Source organism: Rhinopithecus bieti, unplaced genomic scaffold (assembly GCF_001698545.2).
Source record: "Rhinopithecus bieti isolate Rb0 unplaced genomic scaffold, ASM169854v2 scaffold_76910, whole genome shotgun sequence".
Lineage (NCBI taxonomy): Eukaryota > Metazoa > Chordata > Mammalia > Primates > Cercopithecidae > Rhinopithecus > Rhinopithecus bieti.
The window spans coordinates 16,253-41,936 of NW_016828387.1; the positions used below are offsets into that span (position 1 = coordinate 16,253).

General features: G+C 35.6%; 1 protein-coding gene across 4 annotated transcripts in view; it reads left to right on the plus strand.

Annotated features, from left to right (window-relative positions):
* The first annotated feature begins 1,378 nt into the window (after nt 1-1,378).
* MRTFB (myocardin related transcription factor B) overlaps nt 1,379-25,684 on the plus strand; it is a 135,066-nt gene continuing 110,760 nt past the window's right edge. For 3 of the 4 annotated variants that reach the window (XM_017864530.1, XM_017864531.1, XM_017864532.1), the window contains exons 1-2: nt 1,379-1,397; nt 6,183-6,403. Coding sequence is in view for 1 of the 4 variants with exons in the window: in XM_017864532.1 (XP_017720021.1) it covers nt 6,250-6,403 (154 nt within the window). In the remaining 3 variants the exon portion in view is untranslated. Of the gene's footprint in view, nt 1,398-6,182; nt 6,404-25,684 lie in introns of those variants that run through there. The other variant, XM_017864527.1, reaches the window with a different exon arrangement.

The following is a 25,684-nucleotide window of genomic DNA, read 5'->3' on the forward strand; positions in this document are numbered from 1 at the left end:
TGTACAAATGAATTTTTTTCACAACCTTGTGTCCCTCTTTCCCATCTCCCTCCACCTCACTCCCCCACATCTCTCTCTCCCAATTCTTTGCTCCAATTTATTTGCATTTTGGCACATACATACCATGTTATCAGGGCAGGAATATGAGCTCTGAAGTTGGAAACGTGGCTTTGATGTTAGTCTCTTAATTTTGTTTAATCTTTCCAAGCCTTGGCTTTCACATCTATAAAATGGGAATGTTGATACCCAGAGAGGGGTCATTAGGGCAAAATTAAGGAAAGTCTAGATTAGATTTAGTGTCAAGCAGAGTAAATATTCTTCCCATCTCTTCTTTTCAGTTGTCATTCCCATTTTTTTAAATTAGGAAACTAGGTCTCTAAGAGAGAAATGACTTGCCTGAAGTCAAATGGCTATCTCTCCAGCCATACCCTTTTTTCAGCATTCTGGCCTTGGGGACCTGTAGTTTCTCCAAGTGAACACTCTTTGTGAGTAGCCCCTCACTACTCGTTCCTGCCTTGGTGTTAATGACACCACCAGCCTTTCCAGCTGCCCAAATCTGGAAACCTCAGCCATCCTCAACTCTTTAATCTCTACCTTGCAAATGGGCCATCCTCAAGCCTTGACATTTTGTCTCTTCAGTAATACAATCTTGCACCATGTAACATTGGTCCCATACAATTATAACGCTTTATTTTTCCTGTACCTTTTCTATGTCTAGAGACACACATACTTACCATTGTGTTGCAGTCATCTGCAGCCTTCAGCACAGTAACGTTCTGTACAGGTTTTTGTAGCCTAGGAGCTATAGGCTATGACCTGCAGCCTAGGAGTGTAGTAGGCTGTACCATCTAGGGTTGTGTAAGTGCACACTGTGGTGTGCACAAAACAAAATAATCTAACAAAGCATTTCTTAGAGTGTATCCCTGTCATTAAGCATGACTATATTTGAATTTATTCCTGTTTCTGCATTTCCACTGTCTTCGTTCCTCAGCATTTCAGCGTGAGACTTTATCAGTAACTGATCTCTGTCAGAATTAAATCATATCACTGGTTTTTAGAGTCCACATTCCTTTACAATTGTGCTTTACTGCAGCAGCCTTATCTTCTGCCACTCTGTATCATGCCCTCTACCCTGGCCCCGTCCAACTTTTTGCTGTTAGGTGATCTCTGTTTGTGCTGCTTTCCTTTTACTGATGAGAAGAACTCTGTGCCTGGTGAACTCCTACTCATCCTTGAAGACTTCCCTAACTTACCCAAATACAATTAGACATTTAATTCTTTAGGTTCCTAAGTAGAGGCCGGGTGCGGTGGCTCATGCCTGTAATTCCAGCACTTTGGGAGGCCAAGGCGGGTGGATCACTTGAGGTCAGGAGTTCGAGACAAGCCTGGCCAACAAGGTGAGATCCCTGTCTCTACTAAAAATACAAAAATTAGGCAGGCGTGTTGGTGGTGCCTGTAATCCCAACTACTTGGGAGGCTGAGGCACGAGAATCACTTAAACCTGAGAGGTGGAGGCTGCAGTGAACCAAATTGTGCTACTGCACTCCAGCCTAGGTGACACAGTGAGACTTCATCTCAAAACAAAAAGAAAAAAAAAAGTTCCTAAATAGCACCTTGTACCTACTTACCCTATTTGTATTCTACTGTTTTTTACATGTGTATTAATAATTGCCTTTGACCTCTCTTCCCACTCATTGGGCAAATGATTTATTCTCTGTATAAGATGAGAGGTTCTGCTAGACCAGTGATTCTCAATGCTTGGTACACAGTAGGATCACTCTGTCCCAAACCAATTGTAGCAGAATCTCTGGAGATTCCCCGCCAACAACCCCTACCCATCAGGGATTTTTTTTTTTAAACCTCCCCAAATTATTATATCGTGAGGAGAGTTGAGAAGCACTTGTGAACACATGTTAGCACTGATTTGGGGACTTCCTTAGCCCAATAGCCCAGTATATTTTAAAATATAAGATCATTATTATTGGTTCTATCTTGACTCCATTCAAAAAAAATAGTGAATCAATAGATGAAAAATGAAAGTGTAATGCCTCTTGGGGTTTTTTTTTTTTTCTGTATTTTTTTCCACTACCTCTGGCATAGTATCTCACAATGAACTGGTTTGTTTTTTGAGAGAAGTTGTATCCCAGGTTGATCTTCCAGTATTATGCTGTACTTTTACTTAGTGCTGGATAAATATTGGCTTTGTTTCATTTTGAGCTGCAGTTATGTTATTGGGATTTGTAAGATAGTAACTTTCTTCATTCATGCTGTCAGTTCTAGACAAATTAATATTTTATCACAGTTTGTCCAGTGAAAGCTAAATGATTGTTTTACTTTTGTAACTAAATTATGGCCCAATGAAATAATCTGTTCTAATGCCATTTCTTTAATATCTCAATTATTGACTACTATACAGAGAGTAGTCAATTTTATATTTGATATTGGATCTTATTTTCAAAAAAATCATCAAGTAGTTAAGTAGACTTTAAGGTGACAGCTTGCAAAATTTCAGAGTAGATTTAGTCTATACTCTCTCAAAAATGTTCATGAATATTAAGTTAAAATTTTTTGAAAACTTAGTATTTGCCTTTGCTACATTTTATAAAGATTTCCTTAGCTTATAATTTTCATAATTGGGAGGGATGTGTGGGAGTTTAAGGTGAGCATAAAGTCAAGCCATAATAGATTGAAAAAATTCTTCAGTATGTAGAACAGATAATACTGCATGAAAATATTTTTTTAAAATCTGTGCCTAAAGGATCTTCCAAATCATTAGCACGGATGTTCAGAGCTTGTACATCTTTCCATTATAAGGGCATTATGGTACTTGTATCTTAGAATTAATTTGATGTGAACAGATTTTATTTTGTATGAATAATTTGAAATGAAAAATNATGTTCATGAATATTAAGTTAAAATTTTTTGAAAACTTAGTATTTGCCTTTGCTACATTTTATAAAGATTTCCTTAGCTTATAATTTTCATAATTGGGAGGGATGTGTGGGAGTTTAAGGTGAGCATAAAGTCAAGCCATAATAGATTGAAAAAATTCTTCAGTATGTAGAACAGATAATACTGCATGAAAATATTTTTTTAAAATCTGTGCCTAAAGGATCTTCCAAATCATTAGCACGGATGTTCAGAGCTTGTACATCTTTCCATTATAAGGGCATTATGGTACTTGTATCTTAGAATTAATTTGATGTGAACAGATTTTATTTTGTATGAATAATTTGAAATGAAAAATCATAGTTTTGAAAAAGTCTAGGAGTTGTATTTTAATATTCCTTAGTGCAATAAGTAATTTGTCATGCAGATTCACCTAACATCTTTTTTGAAGTCTACTTTATTTGATAATAATAATAGTCATCACAGGCTTCTTGGAATTCCTGTTTGCATGACCTGTCTTTTTTCTATCCATTTTCCACCCTAATTGTGTCTTCATATTTAAAGTATGTCACTTATATGCATACATTTATAGACTTTTAAAAATTTATTCTGTCTCTTTTAATTGGAGTGTTGAGACCATTTACATTTAATGTAATTATTGATAAGGTTGGATTTAGGTCTGTTTTGCTGTTTGTTTTCTGCTTGTCCCATCTCTTTTTAGTTATTCATCTTTTCCTTCTTTTGGGTTAATTGGGTATTTTTAAGAATGCTATTTTAATATCCCTGCGATGTTTTAGCTAAAACTATTTGTATTTTTTAAATAGTTGTTTTAAGTAATTGTATATGATCTTCTCAGTCTACTTAAAGCTAAAATTACACTGTTCTCTTATGATATATGGGAAAGTAAAGACGCTGAACATTACCCCTCTTTCATCTTTTATTCCATAGTTGTCATATATATCACATCTACATGTAGTATAAACCTCACAACAGGGTGTTACAATTTTTGCTTTGAATGCTAATAATAGAGAAATTCAGAAGAAAAGCTAGTCTTTAGTTTTTTTATCTACACATTTACTATTTCTGATGCTTTTCATTTCTGAAATCTAAGTTTTTATCTGGTATCACTTCTCTTCAGTCAGGTTTTAAAGAATTTCTTGTAGTGTGGATCTCCTGGTGACAATTTTGCCTTCATTATCAAAGGATATTTCCATTGGATATGTAATTCAGATTGACAGTTGTAGAGACTCTAGATTCTGTTAGGTTCCTTCTTAAGAGTGGTGTTTTGTTAAGAGCAGGCAGTTAACTTTGCTGAACTCTTGCAAGCTGTCTTTTCTTTGGTGGGCAGCACCAGAGATCTCAGTTCAGTTCTTTTTGCCTTAGCTGGGCTGCATGAAGTCTGCCCTCCATGTATATAGTTTAGGGATCAGCCAGAGACTTGGAGCACAGTGCATACACCTGGCCCCCACCCCGCTTTGTGGCTCACTCATTTTGGGGAACTAAATAGAAAGTCAAGTAATAGATCTATTTATGCATACTCAGTTGAATTTCAGCAAAGGTGCAAAGGCAACTTAATAAAGACAATCTTGTCAACAAATGATGATAGAACAATCAGATATACATATGCCAAAAAATCCTGAAAAAAAGTTGACTCATATTTCACTGCAGAAATAAAAATTGACTCAAAATGGATCGTAGACTTAAATGTAAAACATAAAACTAGATCTAGAAGAAAACAGGAAGTAATCTTTATTACCTTGAACTGATCAAAGATTTATTAGCTACAGCAACAAAAACATGATCCATAAACGAAAAAAAATTGATCAATAGTGGATTTCATCAAATTAAAAATATTCTTCATAAAACACTATTAAGAACATGCAAAATAGCCTGGGATAAAATACTTATAAATCATATATCTGATAAAGCACTTGTGTCCAAAATATATTTTTAAAACTCTGAAAACTCAATAATAAGAAAATAAACCACCTAATTTAAAAAGAGAAATATTTGCTCAGATACTTAGACAAAGAAGATATAGGGATGGCAAATTAAAAGATGCTCAACATCATTAGTCACTCAGGAAATGCAAATTAAAACCACAATGAGATACTACTTGCCCATTAAAGTGACTGAAATGGAAAAGACTGACCATATGAAGTACCGAGGATGTGGAACAACTGGAGTTCTCATACCCTGCTGGTAAGAATGTAAAGTGGTACAACCACTTTAGAAGACAGTTTGTCAATTTTTTAAAAATTTACACATAGAACTGCCATGTGATCCAGCCATTTCACTCCTGTACAAGTATCTATATGGATACGTGCTTTCACTTCTCTTGGGTAAATACCATCTTGGTATTTACCATTTGGATATTTGGTATTTACCCAAGAGAAGTGAAAGCATGTGTCCATATAGATACCTGTACGGGAGCATTTGTAGCATCCTTATCTGTAATAGTCAAAAACTGGAAACAACCCAGATGTCCATCAGTAGGTGAAAAGATGAACACACTGTGCTATGAAATGCTACTAAATAAGCAGACAGCAAAGAATTTGATCGAATGTTTTGCCACTGCCATAACAGGGACTGACCATCCTTCTAGCCTCCAGTAACAGTTTTCTGCTGCCTACTTTGTAGTCCTTAAGCCAGTGTCACATGTTTAGAATTTTTGATGTATCTTTGGTACTTCTGTTGCTAATTTTCATATCAGTCAGAATGAGCCAGGTTTTACTGTGATAACAACCCCAAATTTCAGTGACTTAAAAGTTTGTTTCTTTGTCTTGAACCGTATGTCCACTGTGGGTTAGCTGAAAGCTCTGTTATCTGTTGTTCTCACCCTGAGACTCAGGCTGATAGAAGTCATTATCTGAAACCTTACTGGTTGCTGTGAATGTTGACTAATTTAAACTTGCTTGATATATAGGAATTAAGAAGAATTTTCAAGCCAGACTACTTCTTTGTTTTCATCAGTATTTATTGACTGTTTTTTTCATTTTAGCATGCATTAAATCTTCAGTGCCACCAATGGCTATGACTTTCTTAATAATTTGTGGTATTAAAAAATATACAAAATATATTTCAACTTTTATTTACCTTGTAATTGCTTGTTTTTAAGTGGGAAGTATGTTATTCCTGTTAGATAAAGAACCTGAGGTCCAGAGAGGGTAAATTGATTAGTATGACCATACAGCAGTAAAACTGGACTAGAACTCAGGATTCCCATTTTAATACTTTTGTGCAAATTGGAGAAACATAACTGCACCATCTTTACACATTCTTTATTTTGGCAGTGTCTTCAGTATTTTGGCCACATTTGAGAGGCGTCTTGCACTCCCTGTTGCCAGTGGCTGGAACACAATGGATCACACAGGGGCGATAGACACCGAGGATGAAGTGGGACCTTTAGCCCATCTTGCTCCGAGTCCTCAGAGTGAAGCTGTGGCTCATGAATTCCAGGAACTCTCCTTGCAGTCCAGTCAAAACTTACCCCCTCTGAACGAAAGGAAAAATGGTGAGTTAGCTTGTGCAATGGGATCTTTGATTTAAAGATTTCCCCTCTTTGGGAGCCCAGTTTGTTCCTGTTTGGTAGTAGTATTTTGGTCAGTTCAGCAGTCTGTCATGGAAGAGAACCCTATATAAGTACTGGATGGTTTTTAATAACAGGCGGAATTTCACTTTCCATCCATTTCTTTCATTATTTTCCCAGCAAGTATCTTTGGTAGTTACCTTTGGAAATAAACTTTAGATTCAGCCATTTTAGCACAAGCAGATGATTTCATGCTGGAATGGCATTGGAAAATAGGTTCCTGTGCTGATGCCAGGGAAATAGATTGTGGATATGACTACATTCTCCTCCCACTTTCTCCATCTCCAGTGTGTTGCACCTTAATTTCAGAAGTGGCAAAGCTATCTCAGTGATGACTAAGAAGTCAGGAACTTCTTATTTGAGTATTTATTATATTAATGTGTATGGATATAGCCATATTCTCAGTCTTTGGCTGCCTCATCTTTGTCTACAAAATGAATATTTTCTATTCATTATCTGTTCAGGAAATTTTCATCACTCAAGAGATATTCCAGAGTCTCCAGAAGACACAATACTGTCAATTTTAAACATAAACAAATAGAGATAGATGACATATACTTTTAATGCTTGAGATATAAAATCTAACAAATACAAAGTAATGTTAAAATTTACAAACACTCGAAGCATACACATTAAAAAACAGAATTAAGGATTTTTTTCTGGAATTACTATACCTTCCACAGTTCTGATGAGTCCTACACTCACAAGTATATTTGAAAATTTCAATTTTTTAAAAGCCAGAAGAAATAAAACTGCTTTCCCTGCAGAGTACCTCATTATGTACCTTGTCACTTATTTTCCTGGGTGCTGAGTGTTTTCCAATCCTCCTACTTATTGGGCTTACCTTATTTAGGAAAATGGATTTAAAAAACCATATATATACCACTCTTCTTAGGCCTTTAGTACATGTCTTTGGTGTGTACTTGTTCTCCTTCAAATAAAATATATTTTGCTTTGTATCTGAATCTTGTTGCTATGCACAGCCCTTGACCATTTTGATAGGTTTAAAACAGCATCTTAGCTTAGGTGCCATCAGACCTTCAGGATGCTGTGGTTAACTCACTGGTGATGGCTTTTAAACCTTCCATCTTTTATTTTATTTATTTATTTTTTTCTTTTCTTCTTTTTTTTTTTTTTGAGACGGTATCTCGCTCTGTCATCCAGCCTGGAGTGCAGTGGCTTGATCTCGGCTCACTGCAAGCTCTGCCTCCCAGGCTCATGCCATTCTCCTGCCTCAGCCTCCTGAGTAGCTGAGACTACAGGCGCCTGCCACCACACCCAGCTAATTTTTTGTTATTTTTAGTAGAGAGACGGGGTCTCACTGTGTTAGCCAGAATGATTTCCATCTCCTGACCTCATGATCCACCTGCCTCAGCCTCCCAAAGTGCTAGGATTGCAGTCATGAGCCACAGCGCCCAGGTTAAACATTCCATCTTTTAAGAACCCAGATTTACCTTAGACAGTGGCTGAGAGGATATAGCCACATTTACTGAAACATGACTAAGTGTGATCAGATTTACACAGTACGTTTGGACCAGTATAATGTCCAAATTATTACCCTGAAAGAAAAATAAGAGTTGAACTGTTATAAAATCAGAATACACAGTTGTGCACAATAATGGTCTTCTGTAATGGCGAGGGAAGTGTGAGGAGACTTTATCCTTTATGGTCATTTGCAGCAAAAAGTTAATATGTATGCTACAATATAAGGTGGTAAGCCCAACTATAGAGCGTTCTCCTCTTATAAACTTTTAAGGAAGTAGATTAAATGGTAAAAATTTTAATTTATTAATGTAGTTACATTTTATGAAGCATTGCAGTAATGTAGAAGGATTGCTTTAACTACTCTCATTGTTCATAAAACCATCCTACTCAAAGTGTATATGTGAATCTTTGTGGTCAGTGTTTTTATCAGCAGTAGAACCCCTGTGCATCATCCATCTGGCACTGATTTCCAGGGTGCATCTTCATTTCTGTCTCTTTGGTTTGAGTTACAGCAGCTCTGTAACATGTGCATGATTTGGCACTGAAAATTTAATGTCTAAATCACAAGTACTATTCACAAAACAGTTTTTTAAAAAATTGTTTTAGTTATATACTCATAATCTCTATAACATAATACTTGTTTGATTTGTCATTGGTTGTTACATTTTATGGGGTCTAGTTTCTGTTTCAGAATTTTGCCCTTTTTAAAGCAGATAATGTATTCGTGTGGTTTAAAATGTTATGATTATGTAGTGAAAAGTAGTTACCCTCCCAATCTTGTCCCTTACCTGCACAGTTACTTTCCCAGAATTAACTGTTACTAGGGTTCTTTCTGAGAGAATAATATTTGACTACTTTTAAAAGCAGTTTTAAACGGCTGCTTTGTAACAACACCCAACACTTTGAATTTTAAGGTTTTAACTGGGAATAATGTATTGATTTTTTTCTCTCTTCCTTTTTTTTCTGATTCTGATTAAAATATTTCTGTAAACCTGAAAATAGTTTCAAATGAAGTTGGTTTTTAAGCCAGTGTGTTTTCTTCAAGAGTCCTTTTTTGTTCAATATGGAGTAAATGAAACAACATCTCATATTCTGAGATACCGTGCAAAGACTCCACTGTGAGATTGTTCCCTCTTTTCTAATAAATGACTTCAGGAAGTTATTATAGAAGCCTTATTTTATATTCAGACATATAATTTCAGGCTTATGATATATTAACCTATTTTGCATATACATTCCGAGGCATAAAAGACATCTTTATTTGGCTGTCAGAAATCTAGGTTTTTGGGGAAATGCTGGTCAAAGGATACAAAATTTCAGTTAGATAGGAGGAATAAGTTCAAGAGATTTATTGCACAACATGGTAACCTAGATTAATAACAATGTATTGTATTGAAAATTGCTAAGATAGTAGATTTTAAATGTTGTCACCATGAAAAAAAATAGTAAACATTTGAAGTAATGATATGTTAATTCAATTGAGCAATTCCACAGTATATACATATTTCAAAAAAAGGACATAGTAAATATATATAATTTTTGTCAGTTTCAAAATAAAAGCAAATACATTAAAAAATTTTTAAATCTAAGTTTTTGACAGTTATATGAGCAGAGTATATTCACATCAAGTAATGTATACGTGAAAGGACCGTAATATTCTTACTTTAATGATTTTTTCCAGGCACGTTCATTTTTTAGGTCTTCTTAATGCAATGTTTAACTCATACAAAATGCAGTTGTTGGCATCAAAATTAATCAATACAAAGTATTGTTTAGATATTATGAAATAAATGAAGTCAGATTTTTTTGGTGATTGTGTTTTATTGTTACTCCTAAACATTTGAATTTCACTTATTAGAATTATTTTCTGTTGAGGAAAAAATGGAGATATTTCAGTTTGGGATTAGTATCTAATGGGTAATATATAATAGTTTATAAATACACTTTACAAGGAAAACCAAGTTGACGTTTAAGTAATGATTCCAGGATCTTCCCTTGTTTTACATTCATATTTATGTTACTGATGATAGTGGAGCTGCAGGATATTCCCACTATTGGAGCACACAGGGGAGATACATAGTAAAGAGAAGCTGGGATTTTCCTTTACCCTTGAATGTGACCAAAATAGTACCTCAAAAGTAAAGCAGCCATATTTAAGCAATTAACTTTTCCTAACAAGTGAGGCCTTAATGAAGGATAATGGATATATAGAAACACATGCATAATCTACCTTTACTAAAACAATGTATACAGGGGATTGAGCTTCATTTTGACATTTTAAGTACATGTTAGATCCATCTTTTTCACTATTTACATTCCTTCACATGAGCAGACTGGGAATAAAAAGGAAACCAGTCAAAGGAATAGGACTTTAGAGTTTGAACCGGAAAAGCTCAGCAAGGAAAGACAAAGTGGGTAGAAATAACATCACTGAAAGAGCTGCAGCCCTTTGCCTGTGCCTACACTCTGAGGGGACCCTGCGAGAGAAGCTGTTCCTTCCTGAGGTTGTGTGCAAGACTGGTAAGCTGACAGGCAGAGCAACCCTCAGGGATGCTGGCTGGTGAATTTAAGCTTTTAAGTCATTGCCAGTATTATTACAGAGTAGGCAGAGACGTTAATATAGATTTTCATTTTTAAAAACTGGTATTTTAATACTTGATGGTATGTCTTGAGTCCAGGTATTTTTAAGGTGAGGAGCAGTCATGTCATGTTTACGTGGTCACAGAAACAGCATAGGCCAGCCGATTTAGACTGTTGTAAAATCAGTATCATCTACCTCCCTCTTCCTGAACTAAAAGGCTTTTTCAAACTCTGTTTACTATGAAGTAGTCAGTGTGTTTTAGGCCTCAATAAAGAGGAATGACATTTGCCGTTCTTATTTTAAACTTTGGTATTACTAGTTACTGTAGTTGTTAGAGTTTTGAGCTTATAGTCCCATCTTGAAATCTTTTCTTCTAAGATTTTCCATTCATTAAATTTATACTGAATAAATTTAGATAATCTCTTTTTCAGTTCTTGAAATGATCACTTACTAGAGAGAAAATAATTTATTCAGAAGTTTGCTGCACACAAGGGAACCCAAGATGGCTCTTTGCTTTGGTTTCAATACATGTATTAACATGTTTGCAGACAGTCAGGTGAACTTTGCCTAGCCATGGAACCCAGCCAAAGAAAACTGCTTGCCTTACACAATAGAAAATGAATGGCATATATTTACAGCTGGCTTTTTTGGGGGGTTTTATTTTGAGAGCGTTTCCCTGCTTCTCATTAACCTGCTGGGCTTACTGTTGGTCCAAGTATCTGGAAATACACGGTGGCATTGAGCATTTTTCTTGGACAAAACTGGGTTCTTGAGGCCGTAGGTGAGCTGGTATAATGAATGAATGGAGATTGGTGAGGAAGAGAGAAGAAATTTCTACTTTTCTGTGGAGCAGATAGTCAGACAAAGTTGTCATAGTGTCATAAATGAGCAGGAAACAAATAGATGCTCAGTAGCCAAGACAGAGCTGTGGAATTCTTGCTTTTCCCTTTCTATAACTGGAAGTAATAGAAATGAATAAATTTCTCTAAAATGTTGTCGTTGACTTTGCTGTTAACATATTTAGGATGTGGAGTGGGTCATGTCATTCTCAAGGACATCAATAAACATTCTGATAAGTCACTTATTTTCCTGCTTTCAGGAGTTAGAGTACTTACACTGAGAAGTATATACTCTGAATATAATTTTCCTTAGTTGTTTTAAATTAATATTTTTTAAAATTGGGCTTTAGGATTTATACTAAACACAATTATAGCTTTAAAAGCAAGCTGTAAGCCTCCTGACAACTGCAAATGAAATTCTTAATTGTGGCAGCTCTCATACTCTTTTTGTTTGTGAAAATCTCTTCAAAATGAAAAAGAAGCCTTGTAAGTACCTTAAGGGTGAGGTATTCTCTTTCATAATAACCTTTATAATGTCTCCTATTAGTATGTTTTGATTCACAGTGTAAATAAGCACCTGTAACGCTGTCTGCCTTCTGTTTTTCTAGTCTGAGTGTCTTATTTAGACAGTTTTTGTTGTTACTGAGGATTTTGTTTGCTTCAGTGCATTGCAGAACACACCCATGCAGTGTGTTTGGAGCGAGGGAGGGGGCTGTGTGTAACTTTACTTTCTCCCATTTGTAGCTGGCAGTGCGTTTGCTCTCCTGCTGGAGTAGCAGCATCAGAATGCTAACATGGGCTTGCTTTAGTTATCAATGAGGGGTGGATGAAGCTTTGTGCATCAGCAAGACCATGGACCCTATTACAGCACCCCTGAAGCTCATTTTGAGTAATTTATTTAGTCTTTAAATTGTGTCCTTTTGTTGAAATACACTTGGGGCATCACAGTGAACACATTTATTAACAGTAAGATTTAAAACATAACAGTAATTAGCAGTTTAAACCGATGAGAAGACCACATCATCTTAAACTTGTTTACTTGTTTTATGTTTACTTAACATTTTAGACGACTTTTCTATAGTTACTGAAGTCACAGAAGTACATTATTTTCTATATAGATTGAGATAATTCTCATAAAAGTAGAGCCGACCGTATCATTTATATTACACATTGGACCAGTGAATAAACTAAAACAAATTTATTAAGAAATAGTCTTTGCTTTTCCTCAGAAAGCAATTATAAAAGATAATATACATAATATAAATGATTAGTTTAATAAGTATGACTCACCTATAACCTCGTAGCTACTTAGACCTCACAAGACTTGGTGGAATTAAGTAATTAGCTTATAATTAGTTCCTCTACTGGACTGAGAGACTTAGGAAAATTAAAGTGGGGCTCCATTTACTTATGTCTGCCACGTAATTCAATCACAAGGACCTCTTGTAGCTAAAAAAGAGAAAAGATAGTTTTGGACACCTGTTCTCTACCTTACCTATAAAAGAGCCAGTAAATACAGGGAATGTACTTGAAAAAAGTGATCCATGACAATTTTTCTTTGTTACTTTGCTTATATTTTAAGACATCAATAATAAAGTACTCTTGTGACAGAAAATAGTAAGACTGATATGTTAAAGTGACAAATGTGTTGGAATTTTCTCTTTGGCTTGTAATTAATAATTACCTAGACTAATTAGCAAATATCATGTTTTTCTGACTCCTTTACATTAATCTGTACGTTGGCTCTCCTGCCCTCACCAACTGCCCTCACTATTATTGACAGGAAGTGTAGTCTTTTGGGAGTCAGGACTTCAGTCTACTCTGCTGACTCAGTCTGTGAGCATGGGTAAGTCTAAGGCGCTCTCTGTGTCACAGCTTGCCCATTATGACATCTGTACAGCAGCCTCCAGCCCATGTGTCTCCCTGCGGCCCTTCTTCATTACATCATGTGTTCTTATATCTCATTGTCATGTTTGCCATGTGCTATTCATTGGGCAGCAGAAACAGAAAGCATGGAAGATAACTTCCATCTCAGCTAACCAGTGGAATTTTCCTTAGATACAAATTAGTCGACTGTGTTGCTGTTTAATACAGACCTCACAGCTGTATTACTAAACATACTTGCCAGCTCTCTCAATTAGTCAGACTTTCCTGCCATATTTGAAGAGAGTAATTGACTTATTTGTTATTCTCAAAAATAATGTGTCTAATTTAGAATATGTAGTTTCTATTGATGGTTTTTAAGGGTTGGCAGGTATGTGTTAACATTTTATAATAGCATCAAACTGTCAGTTAAAAGACAATTTTCAGCTCTTTTAAAGCCCAAATTCATATTTTTATGGTATTTGTGTTGTTGTTTCCATTAAGCTAATGCTAATCATTGGGTGTCTGTTTCACCAGTTAAATTTTTGATATATGGCCTCTGCGTTTAATGAAGACATAACAAGAAAAGCAAAAAGTCTGATTCACAGCTTGCCTTTGGTTCTCATAGTTTAAGTTTAAAAACTGACAAGTGTTACAGATGGTCAGCACTCTCTGCAGATTTGCGATTCATAGCTACAAAATAGAAGACCCTCTTTGACAGAAGCCTTGATCCTGACATAGCAGTTAAGAAGAATGTTGCTTGGATTGCTTGATCAAACCACTGTCACATATTATAGGAAGGAAAAGTTTGCTGTATCAGAATACTCTGTTCTCCCCAAGTATTAAAAAATTGATTATTTCAAGAATGGAAATGATACTTTTAAAAATTATTGTTCGCAAACATTTATTGAATGATCATTGTGCCTCTTACTCTAAAATAATTTCTAGATTTTTAAGCCTCTAGTACAATGTTGAAAGTTTATGATGTAGTATATTCTCATAAACTTGTTACACAAAGATCTTTAAAAGACTTTTCCCTGACTGTATACAGAAAAATAATTGGAGATGATTCTTGTGGATAACTGAAAAGAAAAACCTAGTTTTAAAGAAGGAGGGCTATAGAGTTAAGCCTAGCAAGAGGCTGCTCTGTTGCACTAAATGTGTGGTGGCAGGCCCCTCAAAGCCATAGTCGGAATAATCTTACATATGCCTCCTAGATTGTTGGGAAGATTGGATGAAATAAAGCATCTAAAGTGTCTAGCACATACATGGCACATCTTAGGCTTTCAGTACATGTTATAATTAACCCAGCCTTGCATGCCTGATGTGAGAATACCATGACGGAGGCACTAACTTTGGAGCCAACCTAAGCCTAGATCTTAGCCATACCATTACTAGCTATGTGAATTTGGACCAATTAGTTACCTTCCCTTTGCCTCAGTGCCCTTATCTGCAAAGTGAGGATCGCACTAGTATTTGTTTCGTAAGATTGCTATGAGGATTAGATCAAGTAATCTAAACCAAGTATTGAGAATAGTACAGGCACATAATTAGCACTTTATTTATTAGTATGTATATTTTGAGAATGCAGTATCGTTAACCCTTGGACAATGTAGGGGTTGGGGCACCAACCCCCCGTGCAGTAAAAAATCCATATATAACTTTTGGCTCCCTCAAAACCTATCTAATGATAGCCTGCTGTTGACTGGCAGTCTTCCTTATAACATAAACAGTTGATTAACACATATCATGTATGTTATATGCATTATGTACTGTATTCTTACAATAAAGTAAGCTGGAGACAAGAAAATGTTATTAAGAAAAATCATAAGGAGCTGGGTTCAGTGGCTCCCTGCTATAGTGCCAGCTACTCAGGAAGATCCCTTGAGCCTGGAGTTCAAGACCAGCCTGGACAATATATAGCAAGACCTCATCATAAGAAATAAAGGAAATTATGAGGAAGATATATCTACAGTATTTTACTGTATATATCAATACTGGAAGATTACACAGTCTGTTTGTAAAATGAATCATTTGTCTGAGGTGGGCAACTGCAGCTGCAGACCTCAATCTATGGTACATATCAAGCAATTCAACTTTTTCTTCTAATGTCATGACGTTTTTCTGCTTCTTGGGAGCACCTCCAGAATCACCAGTGGCACTTCATAGGAGTCTCATTATGCAAAGTTTAAGGTACTGCACTAAACATGATGAAAAATATGTGAGAACCTCAAGAGATTACTTTTTACTTCAATGCGCTGTTTCCTGGAGAGACAACTGCTCACGCGGAGATCATGAGCCTCACTTGGTGTTCTCAGCGGAACTCGCAGCTCTTGAGCTTCACCATGATAGCAACAGGAGGTGACTGCAAAATTGTCACAGTAGTACAATATCCACTACAGTTGATTTATGTTCATTTACATTGCTCAACTGTAAATGGTTCCTCGTATGGTCTGTATGTGTATGTAAGTTTTGGTAAATTTTAACTTTTTATAATAGATTTGTGTATATTTTATGGTAGTAAATGACAAAATAGACTAGTTTCCACATATAGTTTATACATTCATAACATACCTTTTTCTTAATTCCTTCGATATTTCTAGGCTGTGTGGTTCATCTGAACTTTTTCAAATTTTCACACATCTCCAAAAATTTTTGCAACACATTTATTGAAAAAAATCAAAATATATATGGACCCATGAAGTTCAAAGTCATGTTGTTCAAAGGTCAACTGTGTTTTAATTCATACTAAGTCAGTGTAGTTTTTCAGAATTTTCACCATGATGTTTTATAACTTAGCATTTCTTTCAGTCGTCCCAGTGACTTTTGCTCCCATTTTCTGCAAGTATTTCTTTTTTAAAAAAGGCAAAATGACATTCAGTTTCTTAATGTCTCACCATGTACCTTCATAACATTTGAGGAGCAGCTTATCTGATGAGTGCTGAGAGAGCAAAGGCAGTGGGCACTGATTTCCCATGAAGTTCGTCTCTTGTTGGTACTGCCAGTTCCCACAATCCTAGCATTCTCTAGGCATCAGTCAGTGTCTGCAAAAAAGGATTTTCAAATATTAAAGCATGTGAAAAGACAAACAGGCCAAAACTCAGAGCTCTCTAGGGACTATGACCTCCAAAACAGACTCCATTCTGACATTTTCACAGGCTACTTGAAGGAATTCCAGCAGGGTTGTTCCATTTGGTAAACTCCTAAACAAACCCTCTGTCATCGAGGACTGATTTATAGAATTTTCTCCTTCTTATGTACTTGTTCTGAAGAGATTAAGATAGTAGATATGGTTGCTGAGACTCTTTTAAAAGGCATTTGATATATATAAGTACTATACAGAAGACTTTTGGTATTTTGAAGTAATAAAACAGTTATTTTTAATGTTTAAAGAGATTTTGTGTTCTGAGTTGTCTTCTAAATTCTTTTCTTTTGATTCCAGGAAATCTATGTCATAATCACATCTCTAAATTAAGTTTTTTTCATTATAAACCCAATCATTTAACAAAGAAATTGAATAAATTTAGAAATTATCTTTGTATAAACAAATATGTTAAAATGTATCTGCATATATATAAATATATACATATGATATACATATGTCATATGTTTTACAGTGACCTTTAGAATATGTGAAACAGAAACAGTTCCAGTGTTGTAGAATGTTCTTCTGTGAAATCTTGGTGTAATGGCAGCTGTTTAGATGATGCTCTAAGGTCACTAGAGGGGGTGGATCTATAAGTTGTTTTTCAATTAATCTGGATCCTCTTAAAATATTTTACTGTGTATTTTTATGCATTTCTTTTTTAAAAAAGAAGAATATAATGCTAAAAATAAATGAGAAGGGCAGAACCCAAGAGATTTGGAGCCTGGAGAACTTAAGGAAATGGGTAATTAGAATTTATTTGGCTTGTAGTTGGCCTTAACTGCTAACAGCCTCATGGTGGTCTCATCTGAAGTCTGTGAGTGGCATGTATGAAATTCCAGGGTGAACAGCATTCCACATTGGGAGGACCAGGTTTGTTGGGGAATTTTGTATGGTTTGTTTCCTTCTTTGTGTGTTTCTTTTTAATCCTTTAAATGAATTCTTTAATTGAATTAACAGAGTTTTAACTGCTAAATGTAAGTCCTATACAATCAAAAATTTCTTAAGATTTGATATCTGATTCTGTTGTAGGAATATAATATATTTTGGGAAAGAGTTTAAAAATGGGACACAGGCAAGTAAATTGATTTATAATGCTCTCAACCAAGCTTCACAAAATTAGTACTAAAAATAAAATTCATGTTATCATATTCTAATAACCTGTCATAAACCTAGCATATTTTAGATCTCCTTAGTGGAAAGAAATGAAAGTGAAATAATAAATTGCTTAATTGGTCAAAATTAGTTATTGAGTTATTGACTGTACTAGAGAATTGTGTGGCTCTTGATTGATGTTTAAAATATAAATAAAATCTGCTGAAAAAAATAAAATGTGTGTATTACTGTTTCTCTCAAGCCAAGAATAACAGTGATATTTAACTAGACATGATCTTAATATGAAAAAGTATTACTTTTCTAATGTTTTCTAACAACTTTTTTATTTCTCTATATTTGTTAGTCTCTTCATCTTTTTCAAAGAAATGGAATTTGGTTAAATAGCAATTTGCAGATGAACCAGTGAAACCTCTGGTTGCATACTTTTGTACTTGTTTGTGCATAGAAATCGTGTAGCTGTTTTGATGGATTGCTCAGTGCTTCTGAACCCTCAAGAGAAGGGAAATGCTTGTACCTTCAGAAAGTTGAAGATTTTATTTGAATACCCAAATATTATAATTTGAAGGATTTTCTAGATTATGGAATTTAAACTCAATCATAACAAGTTAGGACTAAAAAATTTTCATTTGAAGAAATTCAAGAACTTAGTCTTAAATTATAACTGTCACAGTCCAGTGGTGTTTGAAAATACTTTGGTTTTTGTTTTTAACTATTACAATGAAACTATTTAAAATGAATTCTCTCATGAAAAAATATATATTTCTTTAATGACCCCAAATGTTTCATGTACCTTTGAGGGTTATATAAATGTCAATTAGGTTCAGTTGATTAATAAAGTTGTTCAAATCTTCTATACCTTTATTGATTTTCTTTTTACTTGTTCTACCAATTAGAGCGGAATGTTGAAAACTCCAACCACCAACATGTATTTTTTCTCCTAGAGTCTACTCTGTTTTATATTAATAGTCCCTCTAAGTATCATGTGCTTACAACTACATGAAATATATTTTTCTCACACTTTTACCTTTAACCCATCTGTATCTTTATATTTAAAGTGAGTTTCTGGTCGGACATTGTGGCTCATGCCTGTACTTTCAACAGTTTGGGAGGCCAAGGTGAGAAGATCATTTGAACCCAGGAGTTCAAGATCAGCCTGGGCAATAAAGCTAGACCCTGTCTCTACAAAAAATTTAAAAAATTAGCCAAGCGTGATGACATATGCCTGTAGTTCCTGCTACTTGTGGGGGCTGAGGTAGGAGGATCGCTTGAACCCAGGAGTTTGAGGCTGCAGTGAACTAGGATCACACTACTGCACTCTAGCCTGGTGACAGAGTGAGACCTCATCTCCATTTTTGAAAGATTTTTTAAATATTAAGGATAAGCTTGCTGTTAAAGTAGAAATGAAAAAAGAAATTTTAAAAATTAGTGGGTTTTGGCCGGGCGCGGTGGCTCAAGCCTGTAATCCCAGCACTTTGGGAGGCCGAGACGGGCGGATCATGAGGTCAGGAGATCGAGACCATCCTGGCTAACACGGTGAAACCCCGTCTCTACTAAAAATACAAAAAAAAAAAAACTAGCCGGGCGAAGTGGCGGGTGCCTGTAGTCCCAGCTACTCGGGAGGCTGAGGCAGGAGAATGGCGTAAACCCGGGAGGCGGAGCTTGCAGTGAGCTGAGATCCGGCCACTGCACTCCAGCCCCGGCGACAGAGTGAGACTCTGCCTCAAAAAAAATAAAAAAAAATAAATAAATAAATAAAAATTAGTGGGTTTTTTTATAGATAGCATAGAGCTGAATCTTTTTAAACTCTAGTCTGACGATCTCTTACAATTTTAATTGCAAAATTTAGATCATTTACATTTAAGGTAATTACCGGTATATGTGGTGTAATAGTTATCTATTGCTTTGTAATAAATTAGTTTAAACCATAACAGCCAAACACAGTATGCATTTATTATCTCACAGCTTCTGTGGGTCAGGACTTCAGGCATGTCTTAGCTGAGTACCTCTGCCTCAGAGTCTCTCATGAGTCTGTAATCAGAGTGTCAGCCAAGGCCAGAGTTTCATTTGAAGGTTCAATTAGGGAAGGGTTCATGTCCAAGGTTACTTAACATTGCTCTTAGCAAGATTCCATTCCTTTAGGACTATTGGACTCAGAGCCTGAGTTCCCTGCTGACCATTGGCTGGAGGCCATCCTCAGTTCCTTGCTACCTGGGTCTCTCCAACATGACAGCTTTCTTTATGAAAGCCAGTAAGAGAGAAGTCTTCTGGCAAGACAGAGTGGTAATCTTTTGTAACATTCCTTAAACTTAACCATGTTCGACTGATTAGAAGCAAATTACTCAAAGGGAGAGGATTATACAAGGCCATAAAAACTAGGAGGCAGGGATCCCTGGGACTACCCTAAAGGCTGCCCATCACAATTGAGTTCAAATCCATCATCCATCATCTTGCTCTCTCTCTCTCTATATATATATATTTGTCTTAGGTGTTCTCTCACACTTCTTCTTGTCTTGCCTTGTTTAATTTTTTCCCCATTTTACTTTATTTTTATTTTACAGTGCCTTATTAGATATACCTCTTTTTTTCAAGTACTCCCTGATCTTTTAAAATGCATGTCTAATATGCAGCTAATCCCACCCAATAAAAGTTTATTTTCCTTTTACCTCTAGAAGTTTTATTTTGTTCTTTTTTGTACTGTCTGTGTTTCTCCATGTTATATTTATGTTTTCTTCTAAATACTTATATATAGTTATAGTAGCTGTTAACAGTTTCATTTATTTTTGTCATTCTGGGTCTGTTTTATTGATGAATTTTTCTCCTATTTAAGAGTTGCATTTTGCTGCTTCCTGGTGTAAGTAGTATAATAATTTTTCATTGGATATAACTTTGTGAATGTTGCATTACTGAGTGTCTGGAATTTGTTTTTGTTGTCTTCAGTTAAAGAAAGTTGGGCTTTGGTTTGGTAGGCAGCTAAGTTACTTTTGGATAACCTTCAAGGCCTTTCTTAAATTTTTTTAGGAAAGATCTAGGGTAGCATTTGTGGCAGGGAGACCCCCTTTAAAGGTATCTCTGCTGCATGCCCTGCTAAGTGCCCCAGGGAGGGCACTCAAGCTCCAACCGGCTTGAGTGAAATGTCCCGACCTTGTATACACTCTGGGAATTATTTAGCTTATAGTCCCTGGTCATTTCTTGCCCAAACTCGTGAAATTTTACTCTGTGTACGTACAGCTTAGCACTCAGCAAAGACTCCAGGGCACCATTAGGCAGGTTTCTGGAACTCTTTTTCAGCATAGATCCTGTTTTTCACAAATCTTCCCTGAAACTTCAGCTGCATTAGCCTGCTTAAGCTGTCCTCTCATCTCTGCCTCCTCAGTTCAGCAAGTCTAACAAGCTCCTCTGTGATTTCTCCCTCCTCTCACCCACAGTCTAGAAATTGCCTCCAGGTAGAAAGTTAGGGCAGTTATGGGCTCATCTCATTTGTTTCCCTTCTCTCAGGGGCCACAGCCCCGCATTACCTGTTTCCCAATGCGTGAAAGCAATTGTTTCATGTATTTTGCCCAGTTATCTAGTTTCCTATGGCAGGAAGTCAAGTCCAATGATTGTTATTCCATCATGGCTGGAAGACAAGAGTCTGGAATTGGGATTTTCACATAGGACCTTTGCTTTTCCTGTGACACATGCTTCCTCTCAGTACATATGGATGAACTTTCTGACTAGGATTACAGTAGCAATATCAGTTTATTTTTGGACCCACCCAAACGCTCAGACCTTACTGGAAGTACCAAGTTGCTCTGCTTTTTGATCAGTGGATGAATGAAACCAAATTGTTGGTTAAAGATCAAGGCTAATAGTTATGTCTGGTTCTCATGGCAAGTAGCTTTTCACTTTTGCTGTTGATGCAGAATGGTCAGCGAGACTGTCATAGAAGATACCATGCTAGGGCCTCTGGGATTGCTTGGAGATAATGGCATAGTCATTCCTTTGGTTCAAGAAGTCATCTCTTTTTTTAAATTTGAAGCCTCAAGGAGGAAAGGTTTCACTGATTGGCAGAATCCATTCTTCATTTGTATATTATTTTCTCTTATAGAAATATTGAAATTTTAAAATATTCTCTTTTCCTCAGTATTTGAATTTGATTCAACTTGGCAAAAGATTCAGCCTTTAAAAGAGACAACTAAAGACTGTATTTTCCTTCTCACATGTATATTAAATGGGAACTTTCTTGTCAGGATAATCTCGGTTATAATAAGAAAAAAATCAAGGTGCAGCTAACCATCCTTTTCACACCCTCCCATCATGCGTTCCTCCTATCAACCACTCCCCACTCCCCCATGCGAAGGAAAAGGTCTTGGAATGAAATATATCAAATTATTTTGGAAATTTACATACATATAAACTATTCCCATCTCTTTCTATAGTTGGCATTTTTCATAATGTGCACATAGTACTTTTATATCAAGGTAAAAATCTTTTTTAAACAAATGTCATATAATAGGGAATATCAGAGTGATTGATAGTGATTTGGTAGCTCATGATTATATCATGATATTGGGTAGCCCATGATTATATCATGATATTGGGAGGATTCTACTTAGAGCTGACTAATCGTCAAGTCGAATCTTCACAGCATGTCATAGATTCTCATTAACACCAGAGCTTTAAAGAAGAATTTAAGTTGATAAAGAGTTTTGAGTGGTAGAACAGAAATAAGATAGAATATCACTGAGATTATCTGATAACACCACTCAAAAGTATACGTCAGCATAATCATGGAAGCATAATCTGATCAAAATCTCTGTGGTCTGGCTCCCCAAAGTTCGTACTCCCTACTTTTTAGCCTTGGGCCTAGTGGGTTAAGGTTCCCATCTTGGTTCACAGGGCCACCCCTTACTGCCCACATGAGCTGTGGTGTGCCTGTCTCACAGTGGCTGAGAAGCCAGCATGGGAGTTAGGAGACAGGGAACAGATGGGAATCTCTAGTAGTGGGCTTGGGGAGGGAGGCTTCCATGTCAAAACTAGCCACAGAGATGGAGAATAACTGATCTACAGCAGATAGATGCTGCTCCAACAAGGAACTGTTGAGTTTGGTTCTCAGATTCATTTGGTCCAAGTGACCTGCTGATACTACAGATACTGATACTACAGATAGAAGCCAAATAAACGAGACATCACTGAATAAATGAAACGTGAAAAGACTGTTTTTTTGAAAATTAGAATTGTCAGTGTATACTTACACTTTGTACTTTAGAATATATCATATTCTATTTTTATCAAATGACTTATATATACAGTTTCATTTTATTGGTCCAAATGTTTGAAAATGTAATTATTTGAATTAATGTATTAATTAGTTTTAATGTGTTGTTGCAGAATGTTTTCCAATAGAATTTTATTTTAAGCTATACAGTTTTATAAGGGACAGTTCCCCCACTTTTGCTTTGTTAAGGACTATAATCATGTAAATTAAATACCTAACACTGCTATTTTGACTTTCTTAGTTACCATGTGTCTTCTCACAAAAACAAACCATTTCTTTTCTCATTCCTTTTGGTAATGTAACCAATCAACACATATTTTTATAGATCCACCTACAAACAAGGCACTGTGTTAGATTTTTCCATGTGTTTCTGCATATTTCCACATTCTTCCTTCTTGCCTACACGGTAGGCCTAGAACCAATTGGTAAATAGTGAGTTAAACTATTAAATTCTGCCAGTAGTGAGAGGATGTCTTCCCTGACTAGGCAAAGGTATTTTACCTTTGAAGTAGATTTTAATTGTTTCCATTTTATAAAACCTATAAATTGAGGGTCAGAGAAATTAAATAATGCAGAACACCCAGCTAGCTAATGAGGAATAAAGTTTTAAAGTATATGGTTGGTTCTAAAGCTACCTCTAATGGTTATAAATAGTGCTATTACAATAGAAAAAAAAATAACTTTCATTTGAAAGGTAGTTAATTAAAGATATGTTTAAGATTATTAAAATGCTGTTATTTTTTATATAATGAATATGGCTATAAAAGGTGTAAATATAATCTTATGCAAAGCTAAAAAGAGGTGATTTTACTTGAGCAAATTGTTTTATTTTAAAAGCCTTTTGAAGGTTAAGACATTCTATAGTCAACCATCTACCATGTTGAACTTGCCTAGATTCCCTTTCATTTAAGTTTATTCATATATAATAGATACTATATAAAGTTTATTCATGTGGAGAGCTGGGCGTGGTGGCTGACGCCTGTGATCGCAGCCACTTGGGAGTCTCAGCTAGGAGGATCACTTGAGGCTAGGAGTTCAAGATAGCAAGGGCAACTTAGCAAGACCCTATCTCATAAAAATTAAAAGAAAAAAAAGGAAACTAAGGTGTTGTGACATATGCCTGTGGTCCCAGGTACTTAGGCCGAGGAGGGAGGATTGCTTGAGCCCAGGAATTGGTGAGCCATGATCATACCACTGCACTCAAGCCTGAGCAACAGAGTGAGACCTCACTAGGTGTTTTCATGTGGATATTCATACAAAGAAATAAAAACTCAGTGTTCTCAAGCTGTATTCTACTTTATACTTTTCTCAGAAAATGTTGCCATGCTAGGAAGAATTACTTTACAACCAAGGACCTTGGTAGTCTAGAACACAGTGCTGTAGTCAATTTTGTGTGTTTTCATTCTAGCTCAGTAGTTTTGAAGGTACTCAGCTAAATGAATGAAGAAATTTAAAAAATTTCTCTAGTGGAAGATGTCCAAGTAATTTTTTTTTTTTTACCTTTTAAACAAATGTACTTTCACATTTGCCAGTAAAATTGAAAGCCTGAAAATAGATTATTATGGGAATTTATATCATTTTAAAACTAAAATGAAAATCTCCCTTTACTAGTTCTATAAGTCAGTTGTATCTTTTCTGTGGAAAAATACAAATGGACATTTTCCCCTTCTAATTTCCTAAAGTAGGGTAACAATCTTTTTTACATGATCTTTTTAACCCCTGGAGTTAGAACAATTTATTAACTTTATTTAAGAATCATTTACAAATAAGTTACAGGTATGCCCAAATATGTCAGTATGCATCTTTAAGAATAAATACATTCTCCTATAAACCACAACGTAGTTATCAGCCTCAAAAAGTTTAACATTGGTGTAGTAATATTATTTAATACACAGCCCATATTCACATATCCCCACTTTCCCCAAAAAATGGCCTTTATTGCTTTTTCAAGTATCACTCATTGCATTTAGTTGTCATATGCCTTATTTAGCATTGCAGAGTTTCTCACCTTTAACAAATTTTTTTCGTGACTTGGCATTTTTGAAGACTCTAGGCCAGTTATTTTGCAGAATGACCCCAATTTGAATTTGTCAGATCAGTCCTAGTGATCAGTTCATGCTAAATATTGTTGGTGATAACACTAAATAGGTGATGGATCCTCATGGAATCACATCAGAAGATATATGACAGTTTTGTCTCATTATTGGTGAGATTAAGTTTGATCGCTAGGTTAAGGTAGCATTACCCTGTTCCTACTATTTATCTTATGTAAATGTACTGTTTCATTTGTAATTAATAAGTAATGTGTGGGATAATACCTTGAGACTATGAGACTATTCTGTTTCCCAACCTCCTTTCATCTGTGATTCGAATGATGATTATTCCCTAAGTAAATCATTATAAAGGTACTTGCAAAAGTATGATGTTTTAATTCTGACATTAGTTCTCTATTTATTCACTAGCGTTCTTCTGAGGAAAAAAAAGCTTTCTTTTCAAAGGGAAGTATCACTATGGGCTTACAGATATTTTATTTTTTAAAATTGGAAAGAGTCTATCCATTATGGTCAGCATTTTTGAAGCATAAATTGTCCCAAATTTGGCCCCTGTGACCCCTTTCGTGGTGGCTTTTGTATCCTTTTGGCCCATCCCCCTTAATTTTTTAGTACTTTCCTACCTTCTGGCACAAGATATTTCAGAATTCATCTTATGCTTTCGTTGGCTCCGTCTTGGAATTAGCCCTTGCTCTAAGAATTTCTGGTTCCTTTTAGTGAGGAATAATATTTAGAAACCAAGATCTGAGAAATAGACATGTTTTTTGTTAGTTGGGTGTCATTGCTTCTGTTCTGTTTTAGTAGGTAATGCCAGGACTTTTTTTTTTTTTTTTTTTTTTTTTTTTAATATGTGGTTTGTGGATTTTTTT